This window comes from Lipotes vexillifer, unplaced genomic scaffold (assembly GCF_000442215.2).
Source record: "Lipotes vexillifer unplaced genomic scaffold, Lipotes_vexillifer_v1.1 scaffold628, whole genome shotgun sequence".
In the NCBI taxonomy this organism is placed as follows: Eukaryota; Metazoa; Chordata; class Mammalia; order Artiodactyla; family Lipotidae; genus Lipotes; species Lipotes vexillifer.
In genome coordinates this window covers 1,507,962-1,534,174 of record NW_006779395.1, presented here as the reverse complement: position 1 = coordinate 1,534,174, position 26,213 = coordinate 1,507,962, and the positions used below count along the sequence as shown (strand labels likewise).

The 26,213-nt window shown below is 44.7% G+C and overlaps 1 protein-coding gene and 1 pseudogene across 1 annotated transcript in view; both read right to left on the bottom strand.

Moving 5' to 3' along the window:
* Window positions 1-26,213, bottom strand: part of CAMK1D (calcium/calmodulin dependent protein kinase ID) — a 410,151-nt gene that overhangs the window by 16,065 nt on the left and 367,873 nt on the right. The window contains exon 6 of the mRNA XM_007452582.1: window positions 15,719-15,794. Coding sequence (XP_007452644.1) covers window positions 15,719-15,794 — 76 coding nt within the window. The remainder of the gene's footprint in view (window positions 1-15,718; window positions 15,795-26,213) is intronic.
* Window positions 4,286-4,663, bottom strand: LOC103089854 (histidine triad nucleotide-binding protein 1 pseudogene; annotated as a pseudogene).

The window sequence follows — 26,213 nt, the reverse complement described above, 5'->3', positions numbered from 1 at the left end:
TCAGCCCTTTGCTCCACCACAGAGCTGCAAGGGGATGCAGAGGATAGAAAATCTGCTGTCCAGACCCTGTGGAACTCGGCAGGGCTGGGCAGAAGTTCAGACCTGTCTCACTGACCCAGAGTAACTGCAAAATCAAGTAACACGTATAAGCAAGTTTTCTGACCACCTGAAATATGCTTCTTAAGTGCCCAAACATATTGCAAATATTTTACATAAAAAGCATCTGAGCGCAACAGTGCACACTGATGACTGAATCATCGTTAGGAAACAGCAACCCAGGTCTTGCCCTTTAGTCTAATTGGAAGAAGGGCTCTGAAGGTGAAGAGAGAAGTGATTTTTCAAGGGAAGGTGTGTTGCTGTTCTCTGAGGACTGACTTTGCTTTCGGAGGAGTTTCGTGATGTGGTTTCCTCAGCCTGGGATTTAGAGAAATAAAGACACAGATTCAAATCCTGGCTCCAGCAAGTCCTGGTGGAGTGACTTAGGGGAAACTATATACTGTCTCCCGGTCGCAGGTTCCTTTGTGAAAGGAGGATAACAAGGCCCACCTTATAGAGAGATATTATAACATATATAACATACACTATATACTATATACTAGTCTATATTACATATAACACACACACATGGATTGATGGATGGATACAGATAAAAGATATAACATCTGAAAGCTCCTGTCACACAACAATCACTAAATGCCAGCTGTCCACCCTTATCACCACTTCTTCTCTTTTCCATCCCACCAACTCCATCTCACTTTTCAGGTTCCTTCAGCTGAAATACTGTGAAGTGGGACCCCGCTCACCATCAGGAAGGCCAACGGGAGGGGGAGAGCACAGACGAGTCCTGAGGGACTCAGCTCACATTCTAAATGTGAAAACAAAGCAACATATTTTAAAATTTTGTAACTAGTCTCAGAATCACCCACAAATGACCACACATCCCGACCTCTACACTGCTCTAGAAGGGAAGGAGAGAGATGTTCCCTCTGGTCATGATTCTGTGCCCTGCGTGATGGATATGAGGACAGGATGTCCTGGAGACCTGCTCATCAACCTTAATCTTTGTGGGCCGGTATTTCCAAGCATTTTGCCAAGGAGCCCTCGATTCTAGGAATAGCTCAAGCTTCCCCGAGAACACTTACTCAAAGGTATATCTGTGAAGAAAGAATATTTTTATGCAATTGAGCAAAACAACAAACCTGCACGTATATCGCAAACCAGAGGAGCCACATAGGGCCCACCCAGGCCCGATGGGTCTCTGAAAAACACTCACAAAATCAATCAAATCTGGGCGTCCCTCCTATGGATGCTAGAGTCTGTTGGATATGTGACAACCACTGGACAGCCACCAGTTCACCCTTTGTCTTGGCTGTCAGTAGTTATTCAACAAGTGTTTACTGGATGAATGTCTGCGATCCCATACTAAGGAATCTGGGTTGTATTTGTCTTACCCTGGTTAATAGGACAGACTTTTAAAAATAATAACATAAAGCAAAGCATTTTAAGCTCACAAATCTCTGGCAATTAGTTGCAAGGCTCATCCAGCAAAATAGATTTCAGCGCATTATTCGGATTTATAGATCAGAATGACCAATGAGACCCGAATGTTTACAAAGGTGTAATGCAATTACTTCAGCAACTAGAGATTTGATTATGTGCGTGCCAGAGCTTTCTCCTTACAAACTTGGAAGAGACGAGGGAAGGTTCACGTATTAGAACCACACGCAGGCTGGCTTCAGCAAGGCATCACTGGTGAAATGCAATGGATAAATGTCCCACGTCACCCCTGAGATCTGGTTAATACGTTGAACGCTGAGAAGGAGGAAGCAGATCAGGCAAAGACCTAGAGGAGGAAGGAAAGGGACGCTGGAAGGTAGATGGGAAACACATCCCTTAGAAAGTTTATACACACCGGAGCTGGAGATTGGGAGCCAGGCAGGAGGGGAAAAAGAACAAACACTTCCCCAAGCGTGAGAAGTTAGCAGCATACTCCACTTGGAGTAAAATAGTTAAAAAAAATTCTGTACACAGTAAAGGGTTAGGCTGGACAAGACATCATGCAAAGCTGCTGTGGTGTGATCCAGGGCTCTACTTCCAAGTGTATAACTTTTTGATTCTTGCAGCCAAAAGGACAGCACCTCCAGGAAGTCTGGGGGATGAGCGCAGAGGCCCCACGCCTCCTCCTGCAGGTGAGGTGCAACTGAAGGAGGTTCGGACAAACCCACTTCCGACTCAGCTCCCGCCGACAGTGGATGGGAGGCCTTGGTGGGGAGGAGAGGGTGAGTGAGGGGAGCATCCAACAGCCGGGATGTTGTGTTAGGAGAAACACAGCGAGACTGTCAGCAGAGTGATGGACCTGCACCAAGGGGTGCAGACATCCAGTCTGGAGGCAGTTAGCATGTGCACTAACTGATGGTTCTGAACCCCGGCGGATTCCCAGCTCAACTTTTGCATCTAGACTTTGCTTTTTCTGTTGTGGGGCTCTTGCTCCTTCCCTCCCTCCTCCATCCCCCCAGCGTCCTTCTCTCTCACGTTCTGCTTGGGAAGCAGTTATGAATCTGTGCAGACTAACAGCCGCACTTGGGAGATGAGATGCCTTGGTACCTCCATCCTGTTGGCCTTGGCTTTATTTTATTTTATTTATTTTTTGGTTATCTACCTGATTTATTAGCACTAGTTTGACGAAATCAATGGGAAAGTTAATATGCCTAATGAAAGTAGACTCAACTCTCTTATATATAATATATAATCCCTCCAAAACTCCTCCCCCGCCCCAGACCTTCCCTCATAAAAAAGTCATAAAAATACATAAAGCCATAAAGTATTAGGGGAAAAATTTTTTTTATAAATCCTCCTAGGGTGGGAAAGGCTCTTAAAAGTATGAACTAAATTAAAAATTGATACATTAACTATATAAATATTTTAAACACCATAAACAATGCAAAAAAATGACAGTTGGAAAAAACTCACTTGTAAGACATATACAGCCAATTTCCCTAATCCACTCCCCCTGAATTTTTAAGATCACTAATAAAATTAAATGTTTAGAAGAAAAACAAATTACAATAAAATGTGTCAAAATCTACTAAAATGGTCTTAGGGGTTAAAAATGGAAGGAACCCAAATTTTAGAAGCTGGAAAGTGCCTACATGAAGGAAAGTAAAGAAGCAGAACTATTTGCCCTGTGCAACCTTAGAGAGGCTAGGGTGCATGGCAAGACCAAAAAAAAAAAAAGTTTTGCTGTCAGCCGACATAAGAACTCAAACCCTGAGATCTCCCCCCAACTCTACATAGCCAGAGTCATGCATAACTTAAAAGTTTTTGCTAGTGTGCACATACACATTCACAACAATGAGTTTTCAATTTGGAGAGTTAATTCTAAATAATATATTTTCAAGTCTTTATAATCAATAGCGTTAGGTAACAAGGAAACACCATTGTATGGCTTCACATGGCCATCAAGATTCTGTGACAAATCTACTTTCATCCCTTCCACACTACCCAGTAGTCCAGGGGAAACATGTAAGCTGGACAAAAAGCATTTTTGTTACACTACAACTGTCACTTTCTGGATCAATCACATCACATGCTCCTTTGTTCTTAGAAAATAAGAGAACTGGATTAGAAAATCTTCTCCTGGACTAATACTTTACCCTAAAAGGATATTTCAAAGCTAAAGCTAAATTTATGAAAATTTTAAATTTGTCTTCAAAGATCAGTCACAGCATTATTGCCATGTACATATGCTGAGTCCTCCTTGGGGAGGAAAAACAAAAACCTCCCAAATTATGAACTCCACCTTCAAACATTCCAACAAATATTAAAAAAAAATAAGTCAGGGCTTCCCTGGTGGCGCAGTGGTTGAGAGTTCTGCCTGCCGATGCAGGGGACAAGGGTTTGAGCCCTGGTCTGGGAAGATCCCACATGCCGCGGAGCAACTAGGCCTGTGAGCCACAACTGCTGAGCCTGCGCGTCTGGAGCCTGTGCTCCGCAACAAGAGAGGCCCACACACCGCGATGAAGAGTGGCCCCCGCTTGCCGCAACTAGAGAAAGCCCTCGCACAGAAACGAAGACCCAACACAGCCATAAATAAATAAATTAATTAATTAAAAAAACAGTCAAATACAGAATTCAGGCCATGCAACAATGTCTTTTATTATGTATGGGTTTTAAAAATTATTTCTGCAATCTCTCCATACACAGGCAAAAAAAGTATTGTTTTGCGTATTGGAAGTTGCAGACCTGATCACTGCATAGAGAAGGGAAAATTATCCCTACACCACGCTTACCCAGGAGGCCAATTCATCTGCCGACCTCCAAGAACATGGAGATGAACATGACAGACAGACTGGCCCCCACCTGAACCTTCACTCACCACCATTCGATAACGTTTCTTCAGGCCCAGATCAGCAGCACATTTCTTGCCAAAAATCATTAAACTTCCAAGAAGACTTTCGTCATCTTCTGCTGAAGAAATCTGGGATATATGTTTCTTGGGTATCACCAGAAAATGTGTTGGTGCTTGAGGGGAAATGTCATGGAAAGCAAGACGCTGGTCATCCTCATAAATGACTTTGGCTGGGATTCCCTTGCAAATGATCTTCCCGAAGATCGTGTTGTCACCAGGCCGGGCGGCCTGAGCCTTAGCGATCTCATCTGCCATCTCGGCCTCCCTCCCGCGCGGCCGGCTGGGGAAAAGCTGGCCTTGGCTTTTGATTGAACTTTTCACTTGTCCCCTGGCCTCCGATGGCTCTCTCCCAAGGCACTTCTGAGGATGATTAGAAACTGTTTTCATTCTCAGAGGTGCATCCCTGGAAGTGCACTGTGAGAGCACAGCAAGGTGATCGGAAGCCGGAAAGCGGTCTTGTGTGTTGCCCGACTCCGGTGCACCTGTACTTGGCACTGAATCATGGGCTCCCGGTCCCTCCATCTGAACCACCTCCACAAGTGTTTCTAAACTTGCTGGTGTGAACTGGTACCTCTCCCCTTCCCACTTCCATCTCTTCCCCTCCTGGGCACAAACCCTGCTCAGACTAAGTGGTCTGAATTCATGACTCTTGTTACTACAGCTCCTGGCAAGCTGGCCATTTCCCTCTCTGTGCCCCTTTTGGTTTTTTAACTATCTCTGTACTGCCTCCCTTCTGTCTCTGTGCTGCAGTGCTACATTCCAGACGGTAAATCTTTTAAAACATAATAAAAGCCTCTTTTGATTCTTTCATTTGCTCGGTGTGGTGCTAGATGAATTCAACATCCTGATATTCAGAGATTATATTTTTCCCATTACTAAGTGTTGGTGATATATATTTATATATTTATTTTTGGCTGCACTGGGTCTTCGTTGCTGCGCGCGGGCTTTCTCTAGTTGCAGCGAGCGGGGGCTACTCTTCGTTGTGGCTCGCAGGCTCTAGAGCACAGGCTCAGTAGTTGTGGCGCACGGGCTTAGTTGCTCTGTGGCATGTGGGATCTTGCTGGACAAGGGCTTGAACCCAAGTCCCCTGCACTGGCAGGCGGATTCCTAACCACTGCGCCACCAGCGAAGTCCCAAGTGTTGGTAATATATAAGTTCAGAGCCGGACCAAACCTTCCAAGTTATATTTTAAAAATTACATCTCAAATTGAATGGAACATCTTTTATCAAACACAGTAAGCACATCATCTCCTTAGATAATTGGGTCTTGGAGGATAAACCATCGACCTCCCCTGCCTGACAGGCTTGCCGATATTTGAAGACAGTCCTTCCAAGCCCAGATCACCGTACACCGCTCTTACGGAGCCTTCCTCAAGTCCCGGGAAGGGTTCACCTCCCTCCCCTGGGAACTCACCCTGCTCTTGCCTCCCATCTCCATGACAGCCAGCAAGACTGGATTGTAAGTTATCTGTTTACTGTCTGTCGCCACAGTAGCGACTCTATGGCCAGGCAGCAATGAATCCAGCTCAGCAGCCCCATGAGATTGCCGGGCACATATTAGGATCAATAAATGTTAGTTAAGTGAGTGAATGTCAATCCCCTGCCTTCCACTCTCCAGGCCAAATATCCCGATGCATTTAGATAAGTACTTAAATGACAGTTTCCAGGAGATGATGCTTTACCTGAAATGTTTTTCCATTTGGCCTGAGGCGGCACCATTCCGTGTGTAAAAGGAGCCATTCCCTTCCTGCTTCTCCCACTGGGTGCCCTCTCTACCTGGGGCTTTGTAAAATTTCCTCCATCACCCTGCGCCTGTCCCCGTAATCACTTTTTGAAACCAGGGAGTATTTTATGTTTGGCTCTTTCCTAAGGGTTAGAGGTGAACCAACTGTCAACAGACAACCAACCGTCTTTCTTCCAGAGCAGCGAAGAGAGGGTCACAGGCCCATCAACAAAGCTGCAATATGGTCAAGCAGGACTTGTAAACAAAAGGCATTTAGGCAGCCACAGGGTCCACTCAGTATAGACTATGGCAGGGGGATGGGGAGAGAACTGGGTATCTTTCTGAAAACCCTCAGAAAGCAGCCACGCTGAAATGCAGTTGGCAAAGTAAAATCCGTGAACCTGTGAATTATAACCAACCATCAACGCCTGCTAAAACAAAAACTGTGAGGCTGGAATGACAAAGGAAGGGCGCAGGGTAGTGGCTGGTCTTCAAGGCAGGAGGAAGGAGCAGCCGGTGTACGAACTGTCTGCACGCACCACTCTGACCGGCCGATGCGCACACCTGTGCGCCTTGTCAGAAATCACCTTTGGGAGACAAAGGTGACCTGGAGCCCATGACAGACTTTATGAAAACACCCAAGGTCATCCAACTCCATCCAACTCCACCCAATTCCACTGCTCTGATCCCTCATTCACTAAAGAAATTCCCCATTTGAATTTGCTTTCTCCTGGAGCTTTTCTCCTAGAACTTGCTAGTTTGATGACGTGCATATCCTATGAACTCACAGGGCATACATCTCATTATGATTTAATAAATGGACACTCTAATTGTTGTTGTTGTTTTTTTTTATTTGGTATGCGGGCCTCTCACTGTTGTGGCCTCTCCCGTTGCGGAGCACAGGCTCTGGACGCGCAGGCCCAGCAGCCATGGCTCACGGGCCCAGCCGCTCTGCGGCATGCGGGATCTTCCCGGACCGGGGCACGAACCCATGTCCCCTGCATCGGCAGGCGGACTCTCAACCACTGCGCCACCAGGGAAGCCCTAATTGTGTGTGTGTGTGTGTTTTTAAATCTCTTTGGAGTCTGGCTAGTGTGAATCAGTTCACTGGGATCACCTGAGCAAGATGGAGCAACAGATCTGATTTCGTTTCTAAACGTCTAAAGCCAAAGTTCAGATCGTGAACCCATGGTGGCCTGAATGCGGCTATGTGTCCCACTTTGCTGTAGCATATGAATATAAGATGATTGCTGCCTGCTGACAATGCCAGTTCATTACTCCTGTTAGTGTTAACCACCCTCATACTGAGAGTACTAGTAACAACCATCACAATACCCCAGGCTTGGATGTTCACTGGGGTTCAGTAATTACACCGCATTCTCTCCTGCTGAAGCTTGGGTTCTTGCCGCCTCCCTGGGACATATGTATCCATAAAGAGGCAGCTGTCAGTGGTTGAAAGAATGGTGACTACTTTGGGGACGAGCATCCATTGTCTCAGAAAATGGATGTAGCATGCGGGTTAAGCATTCTTAGTTCCATTCTTACAAAGCTAATTATGCTCTGTACATTGGCCAATTTATTTCTGTGACCTAGTTTAAAAAACTGAACCATGTAGGAGGCCAGTCAGAAAGTAAGGGTGTGACCAAAAGTATTTGCCTGGGATTTCCTCTAGGCAGAGAGGTCACAGGTCACAGCATGGGTAAGTACCCTCACCACCCACGGAAAGTCCACCCTAACCATCCAGCCTGCCCTAATGCCCTAATCTCCTTAAGATCTCAGTTTTTATACCAGCAAACATTCACCATGTTTCTCCACAACATGTTGTATCCCTGGGCAGAATGTAGGCAAGTGATCATTCAACAATCTCCTTGAATTTGTCAGTAGAAAGGCAGCCTACACGGAATCACAAGATCGAGTTTGGACAATGAGATGCTGATTCTCATCTTGAGTGGGGAACTTTATTTCCTTGGAACTTGGGCTATCTTGGCTGAGCCAACCCCATCAGCCTGGACACCAGCAGAGTCATCACGGTGTCCAGCCCACTCCATCCTCTATCCTTCCCAGCAGCTTAGGCTACTCAGGCAAAGATGTGTTTTGCAGGCCCTGATCCCCAAAGGAAGATTCCTGGGCAGGGTAAGGACCTATCAAAAGGGTTTTAAAAACGTGAGTCTCCTTGTTAGGAAAAGATATCTCTCCTGCCAAATGATGGATAACACAAATGAGTGTGGAGATCCAAAGAGAACCAATTCATCAAGGACCTGCACGGACAAAATGAAGAATGTTTGCATGGCACACGGAGAGGAGAAAATGCGGTGTCTGTCACAGCCACCGTTGCTGCAATCTGATATCTCAGTGTGACAGGTTTATCAAAGGAAAATAATACCGCTGCACCCCCCAAATGGCAGAGACTAATCTCTTTCCCATTACAGGTGATGTGAAGAATGAGGGGCTCGGCACGGATCCCCAGGGGATAGCCGGCTTCCCCTGTGTGCTTCCTATTGGTTACGACCCACTCAGCAGCTTTCCTCACCAGTCTTCAGATCCAGGATGGGATGGGAAGACCGGGCACAGCGAATCCGTGGGAAGTAGCCAGAGTCTGAGGCTGAGGTCCACGAGTTCTAGCTTCTGACATTAGTTCAACCTGGAGCCAGCCTTGTGCTGGGAACACCAACCCGGCCAGAGCCTTTCACAGAATATTTTCGTCAGTCCTCAAACATGCCTCAGGCACCCCTGTTCCTGTGCCTGCATCCCTCCCCTGGTTGGGATGCTAACCTCTAGCTTCTCTGCTTATGTTAGACTTTTCCAACCTTCTAGACATCATTGGAATAGTGGTGTCCCCTTCCTGAATACTCCCAACCTCCTCAATGGTGGCTTCATCCTAGAAACTCCTAGAGCTGTACACAAGCCTTGCTGTCACTCAGTCTACTTAGGAAACCACTTGTCCCACCGTATACATCGTTAGTACTCTGACGAGAGGCATCATGTCTTTGTCATCTTGATTATCTTTAGCACCTACTGCAGTACCTGGAATAGAGAATGTACTCAAGAAATGCCAGTTGTTGACACTGATAATGGATGATTTTTTTTTTTTCTTTTTGGTTGCACCGTGCAGCATGTGGAACTTCCCCAACCAGGGAGCGAACCTGTGCCCCCTGCAGTGGAAGCGTGGGGTCTTAACAACTGGACCACCAAGGAAGTCCAACGATAATGATGAATTTGAGACCAGTGGTTCTCCAGGCATAGACCTATTATGTAGCAATTTATATCTAGGATTTGGCCTTTCACTCATAAGGATCTGAACATCTTGGAAGGTACAAATGAGATGTCCAAAGTCCATTCATTCTCTGCTTGAGACTCTCAGAGCTCTGGAAGGTACCAAGGAAGACAAAAACCCAGGATGCCATTGTGAAATCTGACACAATCATGAAATCAACCTGAGACTAATCCCCGGGGTAAAGCTACTGGTGACCAGGTAACCATCAAGTTTATGCTTATCAAGTTTGTACTTAAAAGAGAAACAAAGAAATACAGTATTTCTTTGCTTGATGCTCTACATGACCCCAACCAAATACTGTATTGTACACTGCAATGATAAGGATTTGGAGGTCCTACTGCTCAGATCATACCCAGATTTATATCTCCACACATGCTTACACTAGTCAGTGGGTATCCCAAAGGCGTCTCAAGTTCAACATGCCCAAAACGAAATTCTTGATCTCACCTACCCCCTAAACTTGTTCCTACACCACTCTCCTAGCCATCTGCCCCAAACTTGGGTTTATCCTTCAAACATCCCTCTCCTTCATTCTTCACATCCGAAGTATATCTACCACTCCTCCTCCATCCCTGCCCCCCTGGTAGAAGCAACCATTACCACGCAACTGACCTAAGCCTCTGAACCAGTCTCCACACTTCACTTCTGCTCTGTCCAATCCCTTGTTCACAGAGTAGCCGGAGTAACAATCGAGTGAAAATCAGATCACGTCACACCTCTGGTCAACCCTTCTTTGGCTTCCCACTACACTTGGGTTAAAACCTAAGCTTCCTTCCAGGTGTCTCCTTCCTCTGGCTCTTGCTGATATCCTCCTGTCTTGATACTCTAACCATGTTGGCCTTCTGATATTTTCCTACCTATGGGCCATGGCGGACATGGTTCGTTACCTACTGCAAATCCATTTCCTGCCTTCTTCCTCACTAGCAGCACTGTGATTTCATTCAAGGGTGCACTGCACTGTCATACAAACGTTTGATATCATTGTTATTATAAAGTGGGTGCCATGACCAACCTGAAGCAACCATGTTTTAAGGGAAATTTGCTGTAATACTTTCGCTAAGCTTCAGTCAACCAAACCATTTACTATGGACTGACTTCTGTAATCCAAATTCATATGCTGAAACCCTACCCCCTCAACATGATGGTGTTTGGAGATGCTCCTTTGAGAGGTAACTAGGTTTAGATGAGGTCATGGGGGTGGGGCCCTCATGATGGAATTAGTGCCCTTATAAGAAGAGATACCAGAGAGCTCTCTCTCTCTCTCTCCCCCCCCTCCCCACCCCATGTGAGGACACAGCAAGAAGGTGGCCGTCTGCAAGCCAGGAAGTGGGTTCTCACCAAGAACCAAGCCAGCTGGCACCCTGACCTTGGACTTCCAGCCTCCAGAACTGTGAGAAATGAATGTCAGTTGGTTAAGCCACCCAGTCTGTGGTATTTTGTTAGAGCAGCAGAAGCTGACTAAGGCACCACTGCTTGGTTTTAAACTGCTTATTCCAATAATGCAGTACACACCTCCTCATAGGTGTACTGATATATCATACCCCGATGCCAAGACTTCAGGGAGATAATTATATACACAATCATAGAATGCAAAGGGAATCTATAGACATTAGTGCAGATCAGAGCAGTGGTTCAAGATTCAGGACAGACGTAATGGAACAAATAAGCAGAAGGCCAGATGAGGGCTATTTTGTTTTGCTTAGCTCCATGGAAGATTTCTGTAGATAACACCCGCTTTGGTGCTTTGCCAGAAGGGGACTGGCTTATCATTCATTTCTCTAAGTCTTTCACAGTCAAGTTGGGTGAGGATAAGAATTTTAGTCGAGGGTTTAGGGAGCCAGGTAAGTAACACAGGGCCCATGGCCAGTATCTGCTCACCCAGGACCCTCCAATATGGTATGCAAAATTGTGTGAGTGTGAATTTATTAGGGAAGAGGATCCACAGCTTTCATTAGATTCTCAAAAGGGTCTGTAACCCACCTCCCCCGACAAAAAAGGATGAAACCACTGCAGAAGATGGCCAACGTGACTTGGAAGTGAAAGCATTCTCTAGGTGCAGTGTGTTAGTTTTGCAGCTCAGATGAACCTGGCTTTTACCTAATTCCATAAGTGGGAGCCCTACAGGCCAAATATATTATAATGGATAAATTCTCCTGTGATAATGACAAGAATCTACAGGAGCTGTCAGCTAAATCCTCACTCAACAGTAAATGCTGCCCAGTTGAATGTATGCTGTAGAAAGACCATTTGCCTCTCAAATAATGAGACAAAGCCAATACAGGGGGGACGTTTCCAGCATTCCCTGAGGATGCCACTGTCAGACCTTTCTCCCATCACAATCCCTCATAGCCCTAAATCCTCACTCAACAGTAAATGCTGCCCAGTTGAATGTATGCTGTAGAAAGACCATTTGCCTCTCAAATAATGAGACAAAGCCAATACAGGGGGGACGTTTCCAGCATTCCCTGAGGATGCCACTGTCAGACCTTTCTCCCATCACAATCCCTCATAGCCTTTTTTTTTTACATCTTATATCCTCAAGTCTGTTCTCCAGTAGGTCTCTGTCTTTATTCCTGTTTTACCCCTAGGTTCTTCATAACATTTTTTTTTCTTAAATTCCATATATATGTGTTAGCATACGGTATTTGTCCTTCTCTTTCTGACTTACTTCACTCTGTATGACAGACTCTAGATCTATCCACCTCATTACAAATAGCTCAATTTCGTTTCTTTTTATGGCTGAGTAATATTCCATTGTATATATGTGCCACATCTTCTTTATCCATTCATCCGACGACGGGCACTTAGGTTGTTTCCATCTCCGGGCTATTGTAAATAGAGCTGCAATGAACATTTTGGTACATGACTCTTTCTGAATTCTGGTTTCCTCAGGGTATATACCTAGTAGTGGGATTGCTGGGTCATATGGTAGTTCTATTTGTAGTTTTTTAAGGAACCTCCATACTGTTCTCCATAGTGGCTGAACCAATTCACATTCCCACCAGCAGTGCAAGAGTGTTCCCTTTTCTCCACACCCTCTCCAGCATTTATTGTTTCTAGATTTTTTGATGATGGCCATTCTGACTGGTGTGAGATGATATCTCATTGTAGTTTTGATTTGCATTTCTCTAATGATTAATGATGTTGAGCATTCTTTCATGTGTTTGTTGGCAGTCTGTATATCTTCTTTGGAGAAATGTCTATTTAGGTCTTCTGCCCATTTTTGGATTGGGTTGTTTATTTTTTTGTTATTGAGCTGCATGAGCTGCCTGTAAATTTTAGAGATTAATCCTTTGTCAGTTGATTCATTTGCAAATATTTTCTCCCATTCTGAGGGCTGTCTTTTGGTCTTGTTTATGGTTTCCTTTGCTGTGCAAAAGCTTTGAAGTTTCATTAGGTCCCATTTGTTTATTTTTGTTTTTATCTCCATTACTCTAGGAGATGGGTCAAGAAGGATCTTGCTGTGATTTATGTCATAGAGTGTTCTGCCTATGTTTTCCTCTAAGAGTTTGATAGTTTCTGGCCTTACATTTAGGTCTTTAATCCATTTTGAGCTTATTTTTGTGTATGGTGTTAGGGAGTGATCTAATCTCATACTTTTACATGTACCTGTCCAATTTTCCCAGCACCACTTATTGAAGAGGCTGTCCTTTCTCCACTGTATATTCCTGCCACCTTTATCAAAGATAAGGTGACCATATGTGCATGGGTTTATCTCTGGGCTTTCTATCCTATTCCATTGATCTATCTTTCTGTTTTTGTGCCAGTACCATACTGTCTTGATTACTGTAGCTTTGTAGTATAGTCTGAAGTCAGGCAGCCTGATTCCTCCAGCTCCATTTTTTGTTCTCAAGATTGCTTTGGCTATTCGGGGTCTTTTGTGTTTCCATACAAATTGTGAAATTTTTTGTTCTAGTTCTGTGAAAAATGCCAGTGGTAGTTTGATAGGGATTGCATTGAATCTATAGATTGCTTTGGGTAGTAGAGTCATTTTCACAATGTTGATTCTTCCAATCCAAGAACATGGTATATCTCTCCATCTGTTTGTATCATCTTTAATTTCTTTCATCAGTGTCTTATAATTTTCTGCATACAGGTCTTTTGTCTCCTTAGGTAGGTTTATTCCTAGATATTTTATTCTTTTTGTTGCAATGGTAAATGGGAGTGTTTTCTTGATTTCACTTTCAGATTTTTCATCATTAGTGTATAGGAATGCCAGAGATTTCTGTGCATTAATTTTGTATCCTGCTACTTTACCAAATTCATTGATTAGCTCTAGTAGTTTTCTGGTGGCATCTTTAGGATTCTCTATGTATAGTATCATGTCATCTGCAAACAGTGACAGCTTTACTTCTTCTTTTCCGATTTGGATTCCTTTTATTTCCTTTTCTTCTCTGATTGCTGTGGCTAAAACTTCCAAAACTATGTTGAATAAGAGTGGTGAGAGTGGACAACCTTGTCTTGTTCCTGATCTTAGTGGAAATGCTTTCAGTTTTTCACCATTGAGGACGATGTTGGCTGTGGGTTTGTCATATATGGCCTTTATTATGTTGAGGAAAGTTCGCTCATAGCCTTTTGTTGTGTGTAGCGGGCTCTGTCAGCGAGAAACCATTCCCCTCCTTGGGGATGCTAACTAGGAGAAATTAATTTCCAATCAATCAATTTCAGAAACTCATTGGCCTAAACCTATCCTTAAAGTATGTTCCATACTAAGTGTTTGAAAATATGACTACAAAAAGAAATTGTAGCTTAAAAAGTAACTTTACGGCGGACTTAAGCCAATCAAAACATAAAAATCAAAACTGATCATCCTAAAATAACTGCAACAAGCCTATGACCATGGCATTTCCTAGGTCATGGAGATAAGGCACCTGAGAAGAAATGAGGAATTCAAAGGCTAAATTTTGTTTTTTTAATCACATTTTTCTTATTGTGACTTCTGTTGGACATGCCCTAATATTTTCATAGTGGTTTGTATCCCCAGCAAAGCCAAGGTGGTGCACAAAAAGATGCTCAACACATTACCAGCCGTAAGAGACATGCAAATCGCACCCACAACAAGTTACCACTTCACACCTCTTAGGACGGCTATTACGAAAAAATGGAAAATAAGTGTTTGCAAAGATGTAGAGAAACTAGACCCTTGTGCATCACTGTTGGGAATGTAAAATGGTGGTGTTGCTTTGGAAAACATTATGGCAGCTCCTCAAGTAGTTAAACATAGAATTACCATATGATCCAGCAATTCCACTTCTGAGTATACACCCCAAAGCATTGAAAGCAGGACTTGAACAGATATTTGCACACCTGTGTGCATAACAGCCTTATTCACAATAGCTAAAAGGTGGAAACAACCCAAGTGCCCATTGATGGATGAATGGATAAACAAAATGTAGTATATACACACAATGGAATAATTCAGCCTCAAGAAAGAATGAAATTCTGACACATACTAACTACAACATAGATGAACCCTCAGGACATTATGCTAAGTGGGAAAAAAAAAACAGACAAAAAAGGACAAATATCTTATGATTCCACTTACATGAGATACCTAGAGAAGGCAAATTCATAGAGACAGAAAGCAGAATGGTGGTTGCCAGGGGCTGGGGGGAAACGAATGGGAGTTAGTATTTAGTGGGTTTCAGTTGGGGAAGATGAAAAAGTTCTGGAGATGGATGGTGGTGATGGTTGTGCCATACTATGAATGTGCTTGATGCCATTGGATTGTACTCTTAAAAATGGTTAAGGAACTTCCCTGGTGGCGCAGTGCTTGAGAGTCCGCCTGCCGATGCAGGAGACGCGGGTTCGTGCCCCGTTTCGGGAAGATCCCACATGCCGCGGAGCGGCTGGGCCCGTGAGCCATGGCCACTGAGCCTGCGCGTCCGGAGCCTGTGCTCCGCAAATGGGAGAGGCCACAACAGTGAGAGGCCCGCATAACGCAAGAAAAAAAAAAAAAAAAAAAAATCCCCCTGCCAATGCAGGGGACATGGGTTCGATCCCTGGTCCAGGAAGATCCCACATGCCGCGGAGCAACTAAGCTCGTGCACCACAACTACCGGGCCTGTGCTCTAGAGACCACGCTCTGCAACAAGAGAAGCCACCGCAACGAGAAGCCCGCACACCGCAACGAAGAGTAGCCCCTGCTCGTTGCAACTAGAGAAAGCCTGCACGCAGCAATGAAGACCCAACGTGGCCAAAAAAAAAAAAAAAAAAAAAAGGTTAAAATGATGTACAAAATTAAATGTATATTTTGTCACAATTTTTTTTTAAAAAAAGGGAAGAAGAAGCCGAGGTGGCAAGCCATACTTACAAGATATAGGCAATCACCCCAATGGACCAGCAGTCGACAGCTTTGCTGTAGGGTTTCTGTGCGAGGACCTCGGGAGCTGTGAAACAACAAAGGAGAGACACAAGCCTGACAATTTAAATCATTAAGACATAAGGCGGGTTTTAGGTGTTTTTTTGCTTTTTGCTCTTTTTGTCTGCTGCTTGGGCTGAACTTTCTGTGATTCTAGAAACTGAGTAAGTAGGCAGACACAATCTGATATATTGATTGGCTTTTGTAACTAGACAAAAGGGGAGCATTTGTGTGTGTGTACAGCTGGAGGTTATCAATCGATCAATACATACTTGATAGGAGGTATTTTATGTCAGTGCTGGGCTAAGCACCATAGCTCAGACCAGACTGAGAGAGAGGAGAGAATAGTCAGTCTGGGGCCTGGGGTGTGATTCACCTCAAATCAGTTCAAGGAAGCATTTCTGGCCCCTGTGTAGGGCCTTTCTAGGTGCTGTGGGGACAGGCAGGTGAAGCCCCTTCCCCCTGCCTTCATGCGGCTTACAGTCAAGTTCAGACCTAAAACCTTCTCTCCATGTCCTGCCTCAGGCCTGCGCCTGATTCCTTCTCTAAGGTTTTGGGCGGGTTATCTGTCACTATACTGCCATTCTGTTCTCTCATCTGTGCAACAGGAAAAATGCTATTGAATCTCACTTCCTTGGTTCTAACCCACTCTTCATCAAGCATCACCAGTCCAGGGCCTTGGCTTATTTTGTGCTATTCCCATATTTCCTGTTCCCGGCTGTGGCTACTGCCCAGTGTTGGATACCCACCCAGTGTCTGGCACTCAGCAGGGTCTGCCATACATATTTGTGCAAAGAGTAAATAAACACAGGAAAGGAAGTAAACCTTCTTCACAAGTAAAACCTCCTTTTTATGCAAATACATCTCATTGAAGTGTCTAGGATAAACTTTGCAGAAAGTTTAAGAAGGTAGAGAAAGTAAAAATAGCTCTAGCTTACAAGGCGCTTGTCAGGCTAAGCTGTGTGTTCTATGCGTTGGGGATGCATTAACTCACCACAACCTTTCTTGGTGGGGAAGAGCTTCTTCCCAAGTTACAGGTGAGTGTGCATGGGGACTCAGAGATCAAGCCACTTATCCCCAGGATCCAGCTGCCAAGAGGCCTCTACACCAACTTAGTGTAACCCGAATTAAGTGCCTGTGTGATCTGGGTCTCGTCCTCGTCATTCATAAACATTCTCTACTGTAATCCCTTCAACAACTCTGCCTATTAGCCATTATCGGCACCTGATCCATAAAGAAAATGAGCCTCAGAGATGTTCCTTTTCTGACGCCACATAGGAGATATAGACCAGTTGGGATCTGAACACAATTCAATCTCGCCCTTGTCCCAGCTCTTTCCACTGGAATCTACTGACAAGGTGAGTCTTTCTTCAGTCTCTAAGCAAAGTGCTTTTGTAGAAAAATGAACAGGGAAACCCTCTCATCCTGTTGCAGATAAGCACCTTCCTGAGCAAACTCTTGCTGGATGTTTCTGGTTATGATGGTTAAGAAATACAATCCACAGGGCTTCCCTGGTGGTGCAGTGGTTGAGAGTCCACCTGCCGATGCAGGGGACACGGGTTCGTGCCCCGGTCCGGGAGGATCCCACATGCCGCGGAGCGGCTGGGCCCGTGAGCCGTGGCCGCTGAGCCTGCGCGTCCGGAGCCTGTGCTCCGCAACGGGAGAGGCCGCAACAGTGAGAGGCCCGCGTACCGCAAAAAAAAAAAAAAAAGAAATACAATCCACAGATAATCCCCAAATCTAATTTTAGGTTTCAGCCTCAATTCCTCCAAACTTCTGATGAGACTTTTTTTTAAAATTTAATATAGAGCTAAATAAATACATTTGTACAGCTTTGCTGTGTTTACCCTCAATGCAGTAGCAGAAGCAGAGAGCGCTACAAAGCTGGGGAACTCACAAACTGGAGAAGTGGCCCTTAGGTAATCGGGAGCTGACTGAATCCTTCCTTCCTCTTCCCCCGAACTGCTAAGAGCCTCTTTCTCAGATGCTTCTACTATGGCAACTAACAAAAGGGAGCCATTTCCCACAGCCAACGTCTTGATGACTTAGGAGGTAGGTGCTCTCAGAGCTGATGTTTTGGTCTGAGCAGCCACACGAGCACAGGTGGCAGGAGGGGACTGGTTCTGCAACAAGGAGCATATTTCTGAGCCTCCAGGGCCATCCTCGTAGCCTGATGGAAAGTTCAAGAGAGGCATAAAGGCTCACAGAGCTACATCTGACCAAGCCTCTCCTTCCGTCACAGCTGACGGCAGGTATCAGGAGCGCCGCATCAAGCACGTGGGCAGAGGCCCTGGCTTCCACGTCACGGGGTCTGCAGGGCTCTTCAGGGAGCTGGCGAGACAGCCTGGCCCAAATGCTCCACGAAACCAGATGTCAACTGACGAGGGGATAAGACCCGGCCCCTAGAAAGCAGGGTTGACTCTTAGGAAGAGCTAACCCTCCGTGTTCTCCTGACCACCTCTGTGGATGGGGCAGGAAGGATTCTTAAAAGGACACATTCTCCTCCTTGTCATCATCTGTTAGAAAACAGCAAGCGGGCCTCCCTGGTGGCGCAGTGGTTGAGAGTCCGCCTGCCAATGCAGGGGACACAGGTTCGTGCCCCGGTCTGGGAAGATCCCACATGCTGCGGAGCGGCTGGGCCCGTGAGCCGTGGCCGCTGAGCCTGCGCGTCCGGAGTCTGTGCTCCGCAACGGGAGAGGCCACAACAGTGCCCGCGTACCCCACCATCCATTGTTCAGCAAAGGAATAAAGAACGCGGTTCCCCTCCTGAAATCCACACACCTGGCGGTAACTGCACATCAGGCCCTTTGCCTGCAGTCTGGCAAATGCTCCAGTGTTCTGGAGAATCGGGCAGTGCACTGCAGAGACTTGAAAAGCAAGCGGCTGATTTTTATGCAAGTCGGAGCTTGGATGTTATTTGGGATGTTTAGATTCTTGAAACCACAGATGACACAAATGTTTTAAAATATGAGATTTTTGTTTAACTAGTAAACTTTATAACGTCAAGTATATGCTTTTGTATAAAAAGACTTCTGATTTAGATCAACAGTATGGATGTTAGGGAAAAGTTCTAAATGATTAACAAATACCAGGGTATCTACATTGCTGGTGGAACTCTATGTACTTGTGCCAAACATGTCTTGTCCTCTTTGGTGTTGTGTCTTATCTGGGTCACAGCAACTGCAATGAAATATAAACATTTTTAACCAATTGGTGGCAGGTGAACCATTTGCTGTCTGGTGAGGTCCTTAATTGCACTTGAACCCAATCCAGAGAGTGAAGCCAGAAGTGTAACGTCATGATAAAAAAGACAAAGCAAACTGATTTGGAAATAAAATTCTCACCAACTTAAAATATTTTTAAAATTGTATGATGGCACACACGTGAATGGCTTAAATTCTATTTTCCTTTGTGATATGATTCCTGGAAACAAATGTTCTTTGGGACATTGTTTGAACAAGCCCACCTAGCTTTAAATAGCTAACTTGTCATCTCATAGTAATTCTTGACAAAAATAAATTCTCAGACAATTTTCAAAACCCTCCTGACAATTTGATATGGTGAACAAATCATGATCCCCTGAGGTCAGGTGGGATATTTTCTCTTCCACTGTCCGTCTGCGTCCTGCAGTTGGCGCTATTGTTTTGCCAACCTGTTTTACTTATCTGGTTTTTGGTCCTCCTTCCATTCCCTTGATCCCTTTCAGCTGGAGCGCTGGGAGAATCCCCTTCTCTCTGATCTTTTCATAGACTCATTTTCTCTTTGAGAACCAGCCAAACTCCCTTGTGTTATCAATCTTATACCATTGGCAAGAATTCAGCTGTAATTCTAAAAAGTCACAGCATCCAACTTACAAACTTTGGAACAACAAATGAGCTCCCAGGCTGAGGAAGCCCAGAGCACGGTCACAATTTTCTCTCCTAATTGTACCCAGCATAATTCATGTGTCGTGGGAGGTTGGCAGTGACTCTGGCCAACCCCACACCTTCTAACAGAGGGAGGCTTTGAATCGAAATAACTTAATTGGAGCTGTTGACAGAGCAAGCAGTCATTAAGAGGCACCGTGGCTTGTCAGTGATGCCATCAACCCCAGGCAGAGCAGGAAAGGCCTGTTTCCTGGCACAGCCATAGCAGAAGGGAAAGACTCCAGTGGGGTGGGCATACACGTTCCTCCAGTGCATTTCAAGGCCTGGGCCCTGGGGACTGTCAGTGGCTATCAGTGGCAGTAGAGAGACCTACCCACCCGGAAGTGCTGAAGGGACAGATCCAAGATAGGTGGCTGGTCCAACCTCCCGACTGCCTCTTAGGCTTGGCTGAAGTCAGCCTTTTAAGCCAGAAGGGAGTGGCATGATATATTTCAAGTGATGAAAGGGAAAAACCTACAACAAGAATACTCTCCCCAGCAAGGCTCTCATTCAGTTTGACAGAGAAATCAAAAGCTTTACAGACAAGCAAAGGCTAAGAGAATTCAGCACCATCAAACCAGCTTTACAACAAATGCTAAGGGAATTTCTCTAGGCGGGAAACACAAGAGAAGAGAAAGACCTACAAAAACAAACCAGAAACAATTAAGAAAATGGCAGTAGAAACATACGTATCGGCAATTACCTTAAATATAAATGGATTAAATGCTCCAACGAAAAGACACAGATTGGCTGAATGGATACAAAAACAAGACCCATATATATGCTGTCTACAAGAGCCCCACTTCAAACCTAGGGATACGTACAGATTGAAAGTGAGGGATGGAAAAAGATACTCCATGCAAATGGAAATCAAACGAAAGTTGGGGTAGCAATACTCATATCAAACAAAATAGACTTTAAAATAAACACTGTTACAAGAGACAAGGAAGGACACTATATAATGATCAAGGGATCAATCCAAGAAGACATAACAATTGTAAATATGTATGCATTCAACACAGGAGCACCTCAAGACAAATGCTAAGAGCCACAATAGAGGTGGAGAGAACAGGGGTGGGGTGGAGGCAGCTCCACCTGGGTGACATGTGTTGGGCCATGACAGTTGGGTTCCCAGGTCTATTCATCAAAACCCTGTAACACACTAGCCTCTGGTAGGCTCCTACCATACCGTATCTATCCCTTTACTGCTGTGTGAATCACACTGTCAAGGTCCAGACTTCATGCTGCTGGAGAACATCTCTAGACTGTATTTTCAGGGCTTAGTACATTCTGGTTGTTCACCAAATGGTGATGCAACTGAACCCAACCTACTCAACACACACGCCATTATTTCTGTAAGAAAATGTTTTCCAAATACCAGACAACTGATTTACAAATAAACTTAGCTGCCTCAAATATTTTTGGTGAGTACCTACAGGAACAAAAAAATGAGAGGGTCACAAATACATTTTGGACTGCAAGCAACTGTCATTTGGGAAGTCCCTGTATTAGGTACAAGTAAGATAAATTGCTGAATACGTGCCCTGTTTCCGACATGAATTTGGGAGATAAAAGAACCAGAATTAGCCCTAATTCTCTGTGGGTGTCTGTCATTCATGTTGCTCTCCTTTTAAAAGCTCTTCTCAAAGGGATTTCAGAATTATTAGTTCTAGGGCTAAATGGCAGAAAAGATAGTCTGTTAAATGATCTCTCAGAACCTCCTTCCTGGTCAGATCTTGGGGACTATCAATTCAGGTTTTTTGAGGCTACTGCCGATAGAAACAGTATCCCATCAGCTTAATTTACACCAGTCAATAGAAGTGATCTCCATATAAACCACACAGCCTCAGCAGAGCATCCCACGAGCTACTGGAGAGATCTGTGGACAGATGTTCCCTCCCCTGAGCCCCAGGCTTAACCCACGCTCTTTAGTGAAACAGTACGTTCAAAATTTAAAATAATTGAATTTACTGCTGTGAGACTCACTACCAACGCACTGTGGAAAATTCCACTTGGTGGGAAACGTCTTCTATAAACCGAGCTGTTTTATATTGATTCAGAGCAAGGTTTCCTGGTAAAGGGAAGGACTCCAGAGATTTCAGAAAGGAAAAAAACAGAAAGAATTTCAGAAACTTTTCATGTTGTTTTTAAAACAACTAAGTTGCCCATTTTCCTTACTGAAAGAGAGGGAGGAAAAAATGGCTTAACCAAGTGGAACTGGAAACGAGGACAGTGGCTTGTGGAGGTGGGGGCCACAGTCACCAGTCCTCAGGCTCTCATAAAACAGAAAAGGAATTTTCCCATTTCCTGCGTCCAAGGATGTGCTGAGAACCGTCTCTGCAGAGAGCGGGGAGAATGAGATCTCATCGTGTTACCACGTTCCTGTTCAAGGTGATCTGTTCCCCTCCACGGATGTTTGAGGACCACTCCTCTTCGTACTTCAAATATGACCCCTTCTACTGGGAGAAGGGTGGGGACACAAGCAGGAGGGGCAGCCCAGGGTGGCAGGAGCAGCCCTCGATGCTGGAAAAGGAGAGCTTGTGGTCCAGAACCATGGTGGTGGTGTTTCTCCTTATTCAATCATTTAATGGGCTGCATCCCACTTCAGGCACTGGCTTTATGGGTGATGAAAGCACACCTGGCCCCTGCCCTCATGGCACACCTGTTCTCTGGGGCGTTGAGGGTAGACACAAGTCACAGACGTAGTGCCAGCCTCGGCCGCCCGCCTAAGGACGATGATCAGAGTCAGACACGATCATGGCAAGATGGGAGAGGTGGTGTTGATTTTTAAGTTTAACTCAGTCAAAATCCAACCCTGAATATACTGAACTTACTCTAAATAAAACTCAAAAATATCCAAGGAAAGAAAGTATTACCTCCAATAGTCAAATGATGGGGAAGGTGCAAACAGAATGAGAAAGATACAGCCAAGGAAAGAAATCGCTGTGGCTAGTGGTGCTGTTAATAAAAGTATATGCACATTGTTCATGTTGTTTTCCAAGAATAAAGTAAAAGGCGTAAAGATGAAAGAGTAGGAGAGGTCTGAAGGATGTGAAATGGTTGCCGGGATTTAGGTTCTTGTAACTTAAAATGACTTTAGTTGTCTGGATTTATGAAGTTTTAAATAGTTGGGCACATTGGCTTTTCAGTGAAAGAAACCTAGGCTCCACCACTTACTACATGTGTGGACTTGGGTAAGTCCCTTAATCTTTCTCAGCCTCCATTTTGTTAGATGGGAACATTAATAGAGCCCAACTCTTAGGATTGTTATGAGGCTTAAAGGAAATAAGCAGCACATATGTATGGGTATAATTAGTAGTTGTTATGTAAGGAGGAAAAGTTGGAAAGATCATAGGAGCAAAAAGAATGTAGGTTTTATTACTCTCTAGAATTAAGGCTGAACGGATTCTTGATATCATTTGGCACTTTCCTTCGATTCTAGCGTAACATAAAATGATTCATATATGAAGATTTCCACCCTTTTGATGAAAACCCTCAGAAGTCAGGACAGAGCTGGGCCCACACGCGATGGAAGGGCAGGTCAGGAGAACTTTGAATCTTAGAGCTGGAAGTAGCCAGTTGGTCCCTTTGTTCATCTAGTTCTTGATCCTTGTGGTCACTTCATCACCAACACATTTACATCATCATCCCCCCTTGGTCCAGGCACCAGCCTAGGCACGGCAGCAGGAGCTGGTTGTTCATCATGGTTGACAGACAGCGCTGTGGGCATCAGGACCATTTGTCCGGATATTAGAGATCCATGTGATGGCCGAGGACCTCTGGCTGTGCGTGGCCCCGTCGTGGTTCTGCATTTATTGAGGGGAGAGGCTGTGCTCCTTCCACATTTCCTCTCCCTGCCCTGCCCCGCTCCTTCCCCCAGCCCCACCCTCTCCTACCTTCAGGCCAGGTGTCATCAAGATTCCCATCCCCATTGTCCTGAGCTCTCCCCATCCTTTAAGTAGCTACAAGGGTGCAATGCCCAGTTCTAACCAGTTCTTGTTTTCATTGGCCCCAATTACAATTCTTTTTAAAAGGGGTGTTTAAAGATTATTCTGGAAGACTGGTTATAAAAATGGGCATATCCTAATTTTCTCCCTAATTCTTTTTCTTTTTAAATTAAGTATAGTTGATTTACAGTGTTGTGTTAGTTTCTGGTGTACAGCAAAATGTTTCAGTAATATGAAAAAGAATATATATATTCTTTTTCATATTCTTCTCCATTATGGTTTATTATAGGATATTGAATATAGTTTCCTGGGCTATACAGTAGGACATTGTTGTATATCTATTTTATATATAATAGTTTGTATCTGCTAATCCCAAACTCCTAATTTATCCCTCCCCACCCCCTTTCCCCTTTGGTAACCATAAGTTTGTTTTCTATGTCTGAGTCTGTTTCTGTTTTATAAATAAGTTCATTTGTGTCATATTTTAGATTCCACATATAAGTGACATAATATGGTATTTATCTTTGTCCGGCTTACTTCACTTAGTATGATAATCTCTAGGTTTACCCATGTTGCTGCAAATGGCATTATTTCATTCTTTTTCATGGCTGAGGAATATTCCATTGTGTGTGTGTGTGTGTGTGTGTGTGTGTGTGTGTGTGTATGTCACATCTTCTTTATCCATTCATCTTTATCCAATGTCGATGGACATTTAGGGTTGCTTCCATGTCTTGGCTACTTTAAACAGTGCTGCTATGAACACTGGGGTGCATTCCCTAATTCTCTGGAGTGTGTAAAACTGCTGCCATCTGTGCCACCTGCTGAAACAGAGCTGACAAGACACTCAGATCAGCACCTCTACCTGTCTTTGAACAAGCTTCTGTCTTTGAAAATGAACCTGAAACTTCTAACCTACTATGTAGCCTATGATGTCAGCAGACAGACACACAGGTAGATGGGCAACCTGCCAGCCTACAGCTTAGTCTAAGGTTCATCTGTTGACCCTGCTGGCTGGCCTCGCCTCCCTGAGGAGGCCACGGAGAAAGGCATTTGACTTGAACTTAATGCATGCCATGGTGGGGAGGAAAAGGCTCTGAGACACGAAAGCCAGTCATGGTCAGGGGTAGTGGAGTCTTCTTTTAATATCATGGCTTTTCCCAAGTCGTTCATGAAAGGAGGTCAGGAGGCCTAGGGGTCAGGGGGCCTGGATTCAAGTTCCACTCTGCTGGGCAGGCCGGCAACGTGATAGCATCTTTACAGGAAGGAGCCTAAGAGAGGAGTAGGTGGTCTCACGGGAGAGCACCGAACTTCCATGAGGGTTTTAAAATCAGATTGTGCACCTGCAGACTGGTGCTAGCATCTGTCACCTCTGACCCAGCACTGAATCAGAGGACAGAATTAGAGGCTCGGCTCTGCACCAGTGTACCTCGAATTCATCATCTTTCTGTGCCTCAGTTTCCTGTCTTGAAGGGCACCTGCCAGTCTGTCCCAGTGTTAGGCCTTCATGGAAAAGAATCTGTGCTCACCCATAGAGCTGCAGGTGTCCCCTCATTCTAAGGCATACAGCTGTCCCTCAGCATCTGTGGGGATGGGTTCCAGGACCCTCTGTGGACACCAAGATCGGTGGATGCTGGAGTCCCATACATAAAAAAATGGCATAGTATTTGCATATTACCTACAACATCCTCCTGCGCACTTTACCTCTAGATGACCCGTAACACTTAACACAATGTTATCACTGGGTAAGTCGTTGCCGGTAAGCAGCAAATTCAAGTTTTGCTTCTTGGAGCTTTCTGGCAATTTTTCAAAAATATTTTTGATCTGCAGTTGGTTGAATCCGAGGATGTGGAACCCGTGGATCCAGACGGCCAACTGTACCGTTAGGGATTTGTGTCCAAGGACACCTGATCCAAGTGTTCCTGTCCCTAAGGGATTTCCACAGGTAGTGAGAAGGGACATAGCTCCTCTGCTGGAGGATAAGTGGATAGTGTTAAACCAAACTGTAATATAGTTCCAAAGAGTTACTGACGCTGTGTGTCATCATGGTGCTGAAAAGGATGTCACTGAAACAGTGGGAGATGCACACTACTATGTATAATAGATAACCAACCAGGACCTACTGTATAGCCCAGGGAACTCTACTCAATATCTTGTAATAATCTATAAGGGAACAGAGTCTGAAAAAGAATAGATATATACATATATGTCGATATAGATATAGATATGTATAACGGAATCACTTTGCTGTACGCCTGCAAGTAACACAACATTGTAAAAAAAAAAAAAAAAAACCTGTGCTCCGCAGCGGGAGAGGCCACAGCAGTGAGAGGCCCGCATACCGCAAAAAAAAAAAAAAAAAAAAAAAAAAAAAAACAGTGGGACAGAGAGAGGACCTTTCTACCCAGCAGTGGACTGTTCAGAGACAGTAAATAAAATTCTAAGATCAAGGAAAGTAAGATCCAGGCATACAGCTCAGAGGAGCATCAAGTCTCAGTAAGAGCTGCATTACAACGAGGAGGTGGTACTGAACGGGTTAACTCAGATCTGCTTCCCGCCAGTAGAACTTTCAGCAGGGGAGGTGTTGAAAAAGGAAAA